Genomic DNA, 13,725 nt, shown 5'->3' on the forward strand with positions numbered 1-13,725 from the left:
GCCGTTCAAAATTTAAGAATAAAAGCTTTTAAGATATGTTGTTAAAAAAAACATTATAGCATTAAACGAGTTCATTCGGTTTGAAAAAAAGTCAAGACAAATTAAAAAAAAAAAAATATTGTTAGTAGAGGAGTCTTGTTTTTTTTTTTGTTTTTGTTTAACCTCCGGATCCACCGTTAGGTATTGCTTAATAGGATGAGGTGAATGATTTGTAGCGTGTGTGAAAATGCTATGCCTGACCGGATTCGAACCCGGACCTTCGGATGAAAGGCCGAGACGCTACCAATCGCGTCACGGAGGCCGGCAAGGCCTGGTTATATTGGTGGATTATTTCTACACGTGGAAAGAAGTGAGTGTATAAAACAAACATTTTAGGGGAGAAAAAGATTAGAATACAAAAACAAAATAATTAAAGATTCCGTTGAGGTAAATATTTTGAAATAAAAACATTAGCCAAAAGTAGAAAGAATAGAGAAATAAATCAAACCAGTTAATCGACTGATTACCAAAAAAATTGTATCATTGTAACGATATTGAAAATACTTTGTGTATTTTCATAACATGTAGGTTTTCTTTCTACATTCAGAGCGATATTTTGAATATTATTTGGAATATGAACATCTAAATTATCTATATTTATTATCAGTAAAATATTGACATTCATATATATTTCGTTTTTCAAAACTTTTTCATTATTATTTTTTTTTAATTATCATTTGATCAGTTTTAAATATACGCAATTTTTATGCTGTTCAAGAAAGTTTTTCGTACCATTTGTACGCATGTTCGGAAGAATAATTGTTGTTCTTATACAAGAACAACATATACATCGATGAAAGCATTTAAAATAATAGAAAACCAATTATCATACAATTAAATAGAGTTAAGAGTTGAAGAATCATCTTGTGAAATGTTAGTTTTGAGAATATTTTTGTATGAATTGGAGATTTGGACATTAAGAAAAATAAATAGAAAAAGAAAGGCTGTAGACATTTTAAACGTGAGAATGAAGGAGGTTCTGCAAAAACGACAAATGGATATAGGAAATGAAAAATAAAGATATAATGAGAACAGAAGCTTTATCATAACAATTGAGAATAGGAAAGTTGAAAGACTTGAGAACAAACTTGAAAAAAAAAACATTGTGCGTTAAAGAAAAGCAAGTAAAAACAACTGTTGTTATGTTATTGAATATTTTTAACTGTTGGGTTGGCAAGAAAGTATTTGCGGTTTTGTAGTTTGAAATGACTCAATTATTTTTTATACTGAGAATGTACTTTAATCAATTATATATTTTAATTTTGTCCGATAATATTTTGGCATCTTTCTGACAATTTTATGTTTCCGCGCTCATAGAAATCTGGTCTTTATAATTCAGATTATCATCATTAATGAAAGTTTTACCATTCAAAGAATTTTGCAAACTTCGAAATTAATGGTAATCTAATGGTGTAATATTAGAGCTCTAAGGAGAATGCCAAAATGTTGAAATCCAAAATTACAACATTTTACAGCTAATCTTTTTTGAGATATGCGAGTACATACGTAGCTGCGTACAGACGTCACGCGAAACTTGTCAAAATGGATATTATCGTTGAAATCTGAAAAACAAACTTTTTCGCGATTACAATATTTCCTTTACTTCGTACAAGGAAGGAAAAATAAATTGTCAGAAATGTTCGTTTTTGCACTCCATTGAAATTGACAATAAACGAATAGGTAGGTGGATGCAAGATTATGCGGAATTTGCTTCTGAAGTACTTTAAAAGTGATAGCTATTAAAAGCCAATATAAAAAATCATAAAATTGATAAACGTCATGTAAAAAAAAAAAAAAAAACTATCTATTTGAGAAAACCGAAGTTATTTTCTTACCAACCCCAACAGAATAATCAAATAATCGTATTAATGATAACAAATAAGATTACACAGAATTTATATTAGGTTCGTAATACCAGATGAATTTAAGGATAATTCTTTTCAAAAAATTCAAGGGGTTTTTAATTACTTATTAATTTTCCCCTTTTAAAATAAGGAATTTTTCTTCAATAAAAAAGTACTACTGCTTTATTAATCTTTATCCTAATCTAATTTTACCCGTGTGAAATGCACATAAAATTATACACAGCTAATCGGCTAATCGTTTTTCATTTTCGACGTTTTTTGATAAATGATCTTTCAGCTACCAGTGATTTTTTAATTAATAGCTATTTTAGGCAGGAAGATTTTACTGTATTCTTTAGACAGATTTGGTGAGAATTATGCTAAAAAGCAGTTTAAGGTCTCCTCTTCTATTTAATAATAAAATTATTCTGTTGAAAGTTACGTATATTTTTTCATTAACAAAACAGTATTTACTTTCCGGATACGCGTATAATAATCGTCGAGGACATATACCGTAGAATCTATGCGGACAATGCATGTAACAAGAATAGAACAGTAGTTAGTAATTAGTGTTAGTGTTAGTGATTAGTGCTATAATATAGAGTTTCTGAAAAGTAGTGCACCATAGGAGAAATTTTTATATTGCTGTTTTGATTTGTCGGGTTACAGGTAATGATGCTGTCATAGGAGGAAGGTGTAGATGTCATCCTAGTGGTGGCCATGAAGTATTTATTCATATGTACCTAAAATTATTTTGATTTAAATGTAAACTCAGTTAAACAGTACAACACATAGTTGTACAACTACCGTTAAAAAACTATTTAAACACATAGAATTGAAATTAATCTTTCTTTAATAAATACAGGAGTTTATTTGAAAACCGTTCTTAATTATATATGGTAACCCGAGAAGCAGGATTTCATGAAAATTTTACGGTGCAATCTTTATAAGTCTTGCAACTTATACTGTTTATTTTGAGTTAGTTTCTAGTTTATCATTTCTCACCTTCTTTGCAAATTTCAAAATGTGGTAATATGGGTCTATGTGTCCTACTTATATAGTGATAATGGAGCAAATTTTGTTGTGGTAGAAAAGTAATTAAAGGCACTGAGAAACAGTTTCCTTAATGAAGAATTCAATGCCGATATTCAAAATTATACTGTCATGAAACAATTCAAATGGCATTCCATACCGCCTAATTCACCACACTTTGGTGAATTAAGTGGTGGTGGTCTCTATAAGGTAGTAGTAAACCCGTAAAATACCATCTTAAAAGTGTAGGAAAATCCAGTTGAGATTTGAAGAATTTCTTTTAACTGAAACTGAATCCATTCTAAATGTTTAAGTCCTATTTTAAGCTTATAAAATAGCTCTATTGATCGAGCATATTTATCACCTGGGCATTTCCTCATTAGAAATCCAGTAATTAGCCTTTCTTGAACCTAATCTATCTAAATTAAAATTAAAAAGGTTTACAGGTGGCAGCAGCTAAAGGAAATGTGCCAACATTTTTGGTCTCGTTGGCCGAGAAATTTGTTTTTGGTTGATGAAATTCATTACTGAAAGTCGAAGCTTGTGTAGGAATATGAAATGTAATTTTTGTAGCTATCGGAGGAAAAATGCCGTGCCTTATCGGGATTCGAAACCGGGACCTCCGGATGAAAGGTCGAGATTCTACCACTCGCGCCACGGAGGCTGGCACACTAAAGCAAAAGGAAAACATTAATAGTTAAAGCCAGGCTTTATAACAATAATAATAATAAAAATTTGGTACGTTTATGCTAACAATAAAAGGAAGAAGATGAGGATACTAACGAAAAGGTATGAAGTGATTAAAGTGTATGAAATACTTCACAAAATAGCGGATGTACAATGGTTTTCGTAAGAAAGCGGTTGTAATGCTGAACTTGTTTGAAATAGCAGTCCATAACAACTTTTACACCGAATAACTGTTGTTTATTGGATAACCGTACACCTCAACAGTTTACTTGACTTAAATTTAAAAAAAAATTCAAATACTATTTCGTCCATATTTTTATAATAGTTAATTCTAATGTATTTTTTTTTTAATTTGATTATCAAGATGAACTTATCATTTAAAAAAAAACAAAGTGTTTTTAAAAATGTTTTTCTGATTAAAATTTCTGTTACTTGAAAAATTATTAACGAAGAATATTTGTTCGTTTAATTAAAAACACAGTTTAAACTTATGAAAACATAAAGAAAAGAAACTTTAATTATTCAACATTGTTTTAAATTTTACGCGTTTTACACGGACGGTAAAGTCAAGGTACGTTTAAAAGAGATAAAAAACATTTTTTTCAATTAAAAAAAAATTTATGAAATATAGTACCATCAAGCAAATTATTAGGCTTCAAATTTGTCGGGAAAGGACATGACTAGTAAAATTAATTGTAAATTCATTAATTTAGAAGTTATGTACTTAAATGGCTTAAACATTTATTTAGTATATAAATAAATACCGTATTCTTTCAATAAAATTGAAAAAAAGAATATAAATCCGAATCATTACACGATAATTAAAAGTGAAGTATAAAAATCAGGAAGATTTCATGTGCGTATAAAATCTATTATACAGAATCATGCTGTGCCGATTATTCTGTTTCATTCCCCTCTTCACACGAATTGTGACCGGTAAAACGGAGGAAAAACAAAACAAAATACTACGGAAACGGCCACGTGTCGTGCTCCCGTTAGGCACGTGTCGTTTGTGTACGTTCTTAAAATTGAATGTACTGATCGCTTTATTGCCTAGTTGTAAGAATGGACATGTTTCATTGACCCGTCTATCTATGTCCCTCCGTAATTTTTATTTGAACATAACAGCGCGATTCCCATGAAGAGTAATTGCACTTATATATATATATATATATATATATTTATATATAAAAGCCTATGTATAAAATTTTGTGGCTAGAAAATTTCTAAACCTACCAAATCTATTTCATTGAAATTTTAATATCCTCTAGTAGTCTATCTGAAATTGGGAATGTAAAAGTTTGATGAAAATTGGTTTAGTTGTTCTTGAGTACGCTGAAAAAATTTGAGTGTGCTAGTTAGAAGCGTGGTTCATTATGATGCTACAAGTTTGAAGGTTGACGTTCAATTTATAAATGTTTTAAATATTTACCGATAAACAGTAGCACAAGACTATTAATTTACTAAAACAAAATTCTAAACGTAAATATTTGAATAAATTATTTTAAAATCGTATTTATTTTTTTAGTGCCAAGAGTAAACTATACGCCTAATAGGAGCTCCTTACCGTACTCTACGAAAATTAGCTTGAACTGCCGTTGGTTGATGCAAATCGTGAAACCAAAACACATAGCGAGCACGTTCCACACCAGTAAATGCATCCATTTTTAACAGCTCTGGTGACAGCTCTGGTGGCCGAATAAGCTACTAATGAACTAAGTGAGTCAAAACAATAATGTGTTTTGGTATGAATGAGACCTTAACCGAGTCTGTAAATTATCTAAATAAATGTTTAAATGCTTTTAAAGTTGTAAAGTCTTTCTTGAATCTCACGGTATAAGAAAATAAGATAATCCTTTTTTAAATATTTCATTAAATTATGGATATAAAAAATATTTTTTTTTTTAAACAGAAAAGATATTTTAATATTAAATAAGAAATTATACTTCTTTTAATTTTCTCATTTTTTGAAAAAATTTAGATAAAAATGACTTGATAATTATTTAAATAAAATAAAATTACGAAAAGTCGGTCTTCTTGGGCAGAACTGGCCAATTATTAAAGAAACTCTTGAGTTTCATTAATAATACAATATGATGCGTCGCGTCTTTTACATGTGTAGATGTAAAAAAAAGGATATTTGTACTGAAATATTAATGATATATTCAGATTAAACGAAATGGGAAAGTATCCATTTATTATTACTAATATAGTTCAATGAAAGCTTTGTTACTTGTTTAAATTTTACAATTCAAACCGCACGTGCTAAATTGATATAATCTAATTACATAACTTTATAAAATCAAAACCGTTTATAATAAAATGGTACAAATAAAGAGAATAATGTTATATATTATTTAAAATAACCTTTTTGTAAAACATAAATAAACAAGCTTAATCGGCAAGTTTATCTGTACCTGTAAAACAGAATTCGATGAAAATGAAAATTGGAGATTGATTTATGTTTTTATAGGCTATGAGGTTCATAAATAATGACTTACCCTTCACTAGTGAATCCAGAGAAGAGGGGATGAGTGAACGTGTTTGCCGGTGAGGAAGAGACCGTCGGGGTTCTCTGTGTGGTCTCTCCCGTACTGGTTGGAGAAGAAGCACTTGGGGGCCCGGCCTGTGAAGAGACCCTCGGCGATGAACTCCGTGATACAGCCCCACCACTGAAAAGGGGAAAACAAAACAAAACAAAATATGAATTTAGCTTTACATGACAAGTATTTTGTACAATTGAACATAACAAATTAATGCAGTATCGTATGTATATATATATATATATATATATATTTCATTTAAACACATTTTTCTGTAGATTAAGATTTGTGAGAAATCAGTTTAACCGTCTCTGGCAATTTTAAAGCTTACTGACAATTTTTTTTACCGCCGTTAGGTATTACTTCAGAGGATGAGCCTAATGACAATTTTTGTAGCCTGTGAAAATGCCATGCCTGACCGGGATTCGGAAATCCGAACGAAAGGTCGATACGCTACCACTCGCGTTTCGGAGGCCGGCAAGTGGATAATATTAGTTGAATGTAACATAACTTTTCTTCACAGTCCATGATAGCCGTCGAAATTACTTGCTAAAAATTAACAATAATAATAATAGTATAATTTGAAACTAAGGATGATTAAAACCGTGTGAAAAGGATCAGTAAAAGGTTTAAAAGATACAGCCCGAAAAATAATAAAGATTGTTGATCATCTAAAAGAAAATTTGACCTAACAAGATCTTAAAAGTTTAGCTGAGAATATAAAAGAAAGAAGACAATGTAAGGGCTCTGCCTAAGGGCAGAAAATAATAATATGATGAGCTTAATACAATAATTACAAATAATTATTATTTCAAAATTATGTAATGTAAAAGGTGAAGATGTTGAACTTGTTGAACGGCAATAAATTGAATAGATGCAGGACACAGAAACAAATCTTGAAAAGATCACTTATAACTTAGACTAGAATTATCATGAACACAAATGAATTTAAAATATTGGTTTAAGACCGTTAACTGTTTTTACGGTCACTTACATTATCTTACGAAGAGTTTTCATACAGTATTAAAAAATGCTCACTCTTTACGTTTACTACTTACAATTAAAAACAAAACCAAACGTTCTAATATTTATTACTTTCTAATCTTCATTAAGTTTTATTAAAAGACTAAAATTTGTAGAATTATTGTAATATCATAGTATTCATTATCTCACTACTGTAAAAATAGACAGTTAGTTCCCGTTAACCGGGAAAACTGCTGAACCAGTCATTACGAAATTTTAACAGTAACTTTCTTATAACCCCCGGATTGTTTACCACAGTCAATCTCACTGTTGCCAATATCACTACTATATAGGTCATAAACAAAGAGTATAAATAAGTAACCCTGATGAATCAGCAAAACAAGTAAAACTTATTTTGTTTAATTTCATCTCGATTATTTCGGTAGAGATTGTCTATATCGATTATCATTGTGTATTTCTATAGTTGACTACGTCAATATCGACTTCTTCAGAAAGTTATATAATTTATTGCCATTGTCAATAAAAGATAAATTAGTATTACTATGGTAATATTCGTACAAATAAATTAAGAATACATTTAAAGGAAATAACTATTTACATATTTAACCGAGTTTTTATAGTTTGAGGAATATTGAATTTCGATTTCGATATCGACTTTTGCTAAAATGTATTACGTGTTTTACTAAATTTAATATCGTTTTCCAATCTGCCGATGACCCACGAGAACTCAACCTAACGCGAACAAAAATATCACTCCGTAGATTTTTATATACTTAGGAGATTTCATCATGGTATTGGTATAGATTCGACTACCATTTTGATATTAACAGCTTTTATAACCCCTAGATCAGCGAGGTCTCAGATAGTAAGAACTTCTAGGGCTAATAGAATTTATGATCATAAACAATGTGAATCAACGCCAGAGCATTCTCAAAGACTTAAAGAGCATCGTATATTCTCGGCTCAAAAACAACTCAACCTTTGAGAAATATGTTTAGTCTCAAATCAGCTTTTAATCATCACCCTAAGATGACTATCTGTGATTTGAAAAATATTCATATATGTAATAGGGTTAAAATATATAACCATTGTAATGACAAAAAATGGAATGATAAAACTGTTGTTCTTTGCTCGGCTTGCACCAAAGTAGTCTTGAACAACTTCAATATTCTTCTGATTCCATTAAACATTTTATTTTGGGAACACATTTTTTTATAAATATTTTATTTTATCCCTTAATTTGTGAATAGCATTAACTCTGAGAACAACAGCCCAACCTAAATACTAAAAAGATATTTCTAATTTTTTAAGTTCTATAGGCATATAGTGCAGGCAAAGATGCAACGGTTATGCTAATATTAATATAAAATAAATTTTACGGTATTTTAATTTTTATATATTTTAATTATCGTCAAGCAAATTTATGGTTGAGTCATTTGGATAGATTATTGATTGTTAAAATTGAAATTTCGTCTAGTATCTTATGTTATTTAAAGTACTGGCAAACTTCACTGTTTCAAGTAATAAACCAGGAAGAGAAGCCAGTAACACATAATTGAAAAAAAAACAATCTGATGTTGACACCATATGACTGCCTTGTACACCTATTAAATTACTCGTACATATATACATTTTTTTAAAGTGAAAGGTACATACAATTTTATTTCACTAATAACTTCTAAGCTGATGTCGGATTTAAACCGATGTGCCATCCCCTTGTAAGATCCAAATATTTCATTAATTAAAATTTTATTTGGCTATAACTCTGGAACCGATGAAAATAAGTACCGCTTATGATATATTGTTGAAAGCTCTCAATGACGGCTTATTACTGCAATTAAGAAAAAATAAAAAATCCGATTTTTTTTTTGATTTTGGGCATTTTCGGACATTTTTTCAAGTCGATTGCAATCAAAAGGGGAAGTGCACAGCTAGTTGTTACAACAGTCCTAAATCTAAAATGTCAACATTCTACGGCTAATCGTTTTTAACTTATGCGAGAAACATACGTACGTACGTACAGACGTCACGCCGAAACTAGTCAAAATGGATTCAGGGATGATCAAAACGGATATTTCCGTTGAAATCTGAAAACCAAAATTTTTCGCGATCATAATACTTCCTTTATTTCTTACAAGGAAGTAAAAATTGCTGATGCATTATGGAAACACGTTACATCGTTTGTAAAAGAATTATTTTTAAAGAATGAAATTATACCCGATAGTTAAACGAAGGAAGGCATAAAATCCTTTTGCCCAAGCAAAGAAAATTTTCATACAGTAAAGAAATAGATATAAAATAAATTGCGTCTTTACTATCTAGCAAATTTATAGTTGAGTAATTTGGATATATTTTTCTTGAAATTAAAATCTCTTCTACTATGTTGTACTATTTAGAGGTATTGACAACCTTTACTGTTTTTGGTAAACAAGGAAGAAAATCCAGTGAGCAAGACAAATTATCTTCACAGTCCATGATAATCGTAAAAAATTCCCGGCTAACAACTAATTAATAAAAATAATAATAACAATAATTTTGAATTTAGAGTAATTTAAAAGATTATCCTTAAATACATAGCAGTTATATAATGGTAGTCATTTTCCGTTTAATAATGTGTCTGGCGAAGAGACACTCTCAGTCTCTTTCAATGTCTTCCCCCACATTCATTCAGCTTTTAGTATATACTTCACTTATTCTCTCATTACTTCTCTGTCTAACTTGCACGAATAATCATAATATTCTATATTCTATTCATTGACCTGAGTTTTAAAGTTTAATTAATGTCATCTGTTCCAATGTAATTATGTGTTTTTAAATTACGAGTATATACAGTTAATTACAAAGCAAATTTCTTTGTTATTACATAATTCAAGTAGAATTTATGTTAATTTAGAAGCAGTTAGTATATATTTATTTCACTTAAAAATTCAGAATACTAGAACATTGATTAATTAATTTACTTTTTATTATTTAGGCTAATAATATTACGTGTAGTTTCTTTGAAATGCTTATAGCGAGCGACATTCGCATTTTTGTCTTGCTTAACAGAAATTACAATGAAACCTTTCACCCATAAAATTATGAAACTTAGCATATAATAAATAAAACTATTTCACTCCACTTAAAGTAATTTTTTTTTATTTCAAAATATTTCTCTTTAAATAATGCATTGTGTTATGACATGATTTTTTAAAATAAAACCTTTATTGTTTGAAATTTTTACGTGGTCCTTAGGTGGTCATAATGAAAAAAGAAAAATAAGAATATTAATAATAATGTCATACCGGCAGTATGACATTATATGCATTCGTCATAGTAAATATTCTGTAAGTCAGTTTACCGATAATAATTTAAATGCAATTTTAAAAGTTAAAAAGATTTAAAACGTAAAAAATTTGCATTACATTTTGTTATATACTCGTACTTATCTCACAAAAATCGGCTGAACTTTCAACTACAAGAGAGATACTCTGTAATCATTAACTTTGCCAACTTTTTTTCAATATTAGGTTGTACGAATTACAAATGCCTTCGTTTTTCTTTAAATTTTATTCTTTTTGTACATCCTACATGGTAAAAGATTATAAGTCTATGGTGGCTATCCTAACCATGTAGGGGATGACCCGCGCCGTGTGATTATCCTGGTCGCTATACCACCCCTGCCATTCCTAACCCTGATGGGCTTTACCAGAGGTTTTCTTTTAGACCCTCTAAACCTCGATAACACAACACATTCACAGTTTGGTCTTTGTCAGAGTGCCACCGATGCAAATCCCTCGGCAGACATTTCCATCATTGTATTTCCACAACCAATTATCACCTTCGAATAGCTTCTTCCAACCACTACCTCTACCATAACTTACAAATATCAATTATCAAATTAACCGATCCGCGGAAGCGTGATCCCGCGCCTTCCTCTAACACCGAAGGTTTCACACAAAAACTCTTCTTATATTTGACTTCAATTAGACTATGCCTTCAAATCATTATTGATTAAGTATTAAACACGAACAATATTAATCTTATAACAAAACAAGTGTTGATCTCGATAACGACAGTTTTGTCCTACAATTCAATTTACTCAGTCTTCTTGATTTACTTAAAAATCAAGAAACAGATTCAAAAATTTAATAAATATCAAATGAAAATATATCCTATTTCTCTCTACTCTGGTCCGCTTTTGGAAGCGAGGTTAACGGCCTACACCCTCCCACACCACAGCTCCATCACAGAGTTCTCCACACATCCTTTATCATTCTAACAGCCTATGGTAGCCAGTCAGCTTGTCTTTTCTTCTAGTCAGTCCCAAGGGGTTAACAATAAATTGTTAACCTAATAAATTAGGCAATAAATTCTCGTATATCTAAACTGTAATGTGATGAATGAGAGCATCTTGTTGCAAACTTTTATATATTGTTTTTCATGAAAAGGTTATCTTTTAGCTCAAATGGTTTTCATGAAATATAAAAATATTTTTCTTTAATTACAGTTTAAAAAATATATATATAAATAAAAAGATAACTATTCTTTGAAATTTCTAGCTGAACATTTAACCCAGAAAGATTCACATATTTTTAAATTATAAATGCAGATTAGAATCATTCCAATAGATATTGTTATGCCTATTAACTAGACCACTATGTTTAAAAGAGGCTTAGTCAGTTTCCAAAATATGCTTTGGGAATTTTCGTTCTACCTTAAAGAAAATTAAAAACATTTCCGAAAAATTCTGCCCCTCCGAGAATGATAAACAGTATAACAAGAACTGTTACTACACCTTCCTAACTATCACTAACATTAATGACTTCTATATTTGTTGTAAGGATTTGAATGTATTTCCTTATAGCTTAGGCAATACTGCTTGTTTTGCTCGGTTGCAATCAGTCATCCTTTGTATGATTTTTGAAAAGATGAGGGTGATGGGGGTTGTAAGTTCAATTCTTTTATAATTCGATAGATAATGACAGGAATATCGAATTCCCATTTGTCTAACGAGTTTTTACAGGACTATGAACCTTTGGCTATTGTAGTCAAAATATCCTCTGTTAACGATGATCAGGGCTTTCCACTTATCAAATTTCAAAAATAAGCAGTAACCTCAAATCTTTCATTTAATGCTCGAGTTTTTTACTGGGACCTTAGGATACTTTGCAGCAAACTATTAAATTCATTATTTTTATCTGTGTTTCATCAATTCTATGAAAGAAATACAGTTCAGTTCAATGACAATTACGTTGAATAGACAAGTAAAATTAGAAACTAAGTAGGAAATCAAGCAAGACATGCTGCTGATAATTGTACAATTAATTAATTAATTAAAAAATTATTAATAATTATAATATTAAAAAAAAATCATTAGATTTATTTTTCCATCGATGAACTCCCTTATGAAACAATTTCTATCTATTTTACCTTGGAGTATAAGAAGCCCGATCTTCAGGATCTAAACTGAGTGGTGTAACGCTGCGTTCGGAAACTTGCATTTGAGGTTCTTCTTCACCGCTGCTGCATACTTCATGCTCTTCATTAACAGGTGTACCCTAGAACAGAAAATTATTTTCAAAATATAAACCGATACAATTTTTTTACTAATTTCAAAACTGATAAATAAAACTACAACGGTAAGTACAGTTTGCTAAATAGATAAGTAGAATTTATTTTATAAAAATTAAAAATAATATTGTTAGCTTATAGTAGTCATCGATAAGAGAAAACTTGTCTTTAAAAAACGTTTTATCTTTTCAAAGCCATAAGATGAAAGAAAATTATAAACCCCGGACCTAAAGTGCAGGAAAGGCTTTCTGTAAATGTTTTCTTTCTTATTTTAGCCCTTTTTGAATGGGGTGTTAGATTTAGAGAAAAGTTTACTAATGCAAATTTGTTAAGCTTAAACTAAATATGAATGTTTTTTTGAAAGATTTTTCTTTAGATTTATTCCTTACCTGTAAAAAATGTATATTCTGTTTTTTGCTCTAACCCTATTAATTGTTATTATTAAAGAATGTTTTTTGTATGGTTCTTCATCGCTTAAAAAACTATTAAAATCAAAGTAGTTTTGGCACCTACATTATATTCCGCACTCAAAATAATTTTTATCGTTACTTTCATAAAAGTTATACTTGATTATTTCAAAGTTTTTAAACAATTCACTTTTAATTTTTCTTTTTTTTTGTTAGTATCACTTCTATATAAATAAATTTTTGTAGCGTATGAAAAATGTCATGCCTATTCGGGATTTGAAGTCTGGACCTCAGAATGAACAGTTGAAACGCTACCACTATACCTGCTTATTAACTTAATTCTCTAGAATGTTTAAAAAATATGACCATATCGCTCGTTAATATCTTATTAATTTTAAGGGCTAGAGATCTGTACTGATCGCAATTAAAAAAAAAAAAAGATGGAGTCGTTCTGCTTAATATTTAGAAAGTATGTTGGAAAATCTTATAAAAATCGAAAATCGCATTGGGTCCTAAACGTCTAGAAACATAAAAGCAAACGTGAAAGGTCGAAAATTTAAACAGATCCACCTTCGGTTCTCTCAGTCAAAAAAAAAAAAAATATATATATTACAATTAATAATAAGTATAATGCAT

General features: G+C 29.8%; 1 protein-coding gene across 2 annotated transcripts in view; it reads right to left on the reverse strand.

Moving 5' to 3' along the window:
- Window positions 1-13,725, reverse strand: part of Drgx (Dorsal root ganglia homeobox) — a 309,721-nt gene that overhangs the window by 80,557 nt on the left and 215,439 nt on the right. For both annotated transcript variants that reach the window (XM_075359069.1, XM_075359075.1), the window contains exons 6-7: window positions 12,542-12,669; window positions 6,104-6,274 (exon numbers count right to left, since the gene is read on the reverse strand). In XM_075359069.1, coding sequence (XP_075215184.1) covers window positions 6,104-6,274; window positions 12,542-12,669 — 299 coding nt within the window. The remainder of the gene's footprint in view (window positions 1-6,103; window positions 6,275-12,541; window positions 12,670-13,725) is intronic.

Source organism: Lycorma delicatula, chromosome 1 (genome assembly GCF_047948215.1).
Source record: "Lycorma delicatula isolate Av1 chromosome 1, ASM4794821v1, whole genome shotgun sequence".
NCBI classification, from domain to species: Eukaryota; Metazoa; Arthropoda; class Insecta; order Hemiptera; family Fulgoridae; genus Lycorma; species Lycorma delicatula.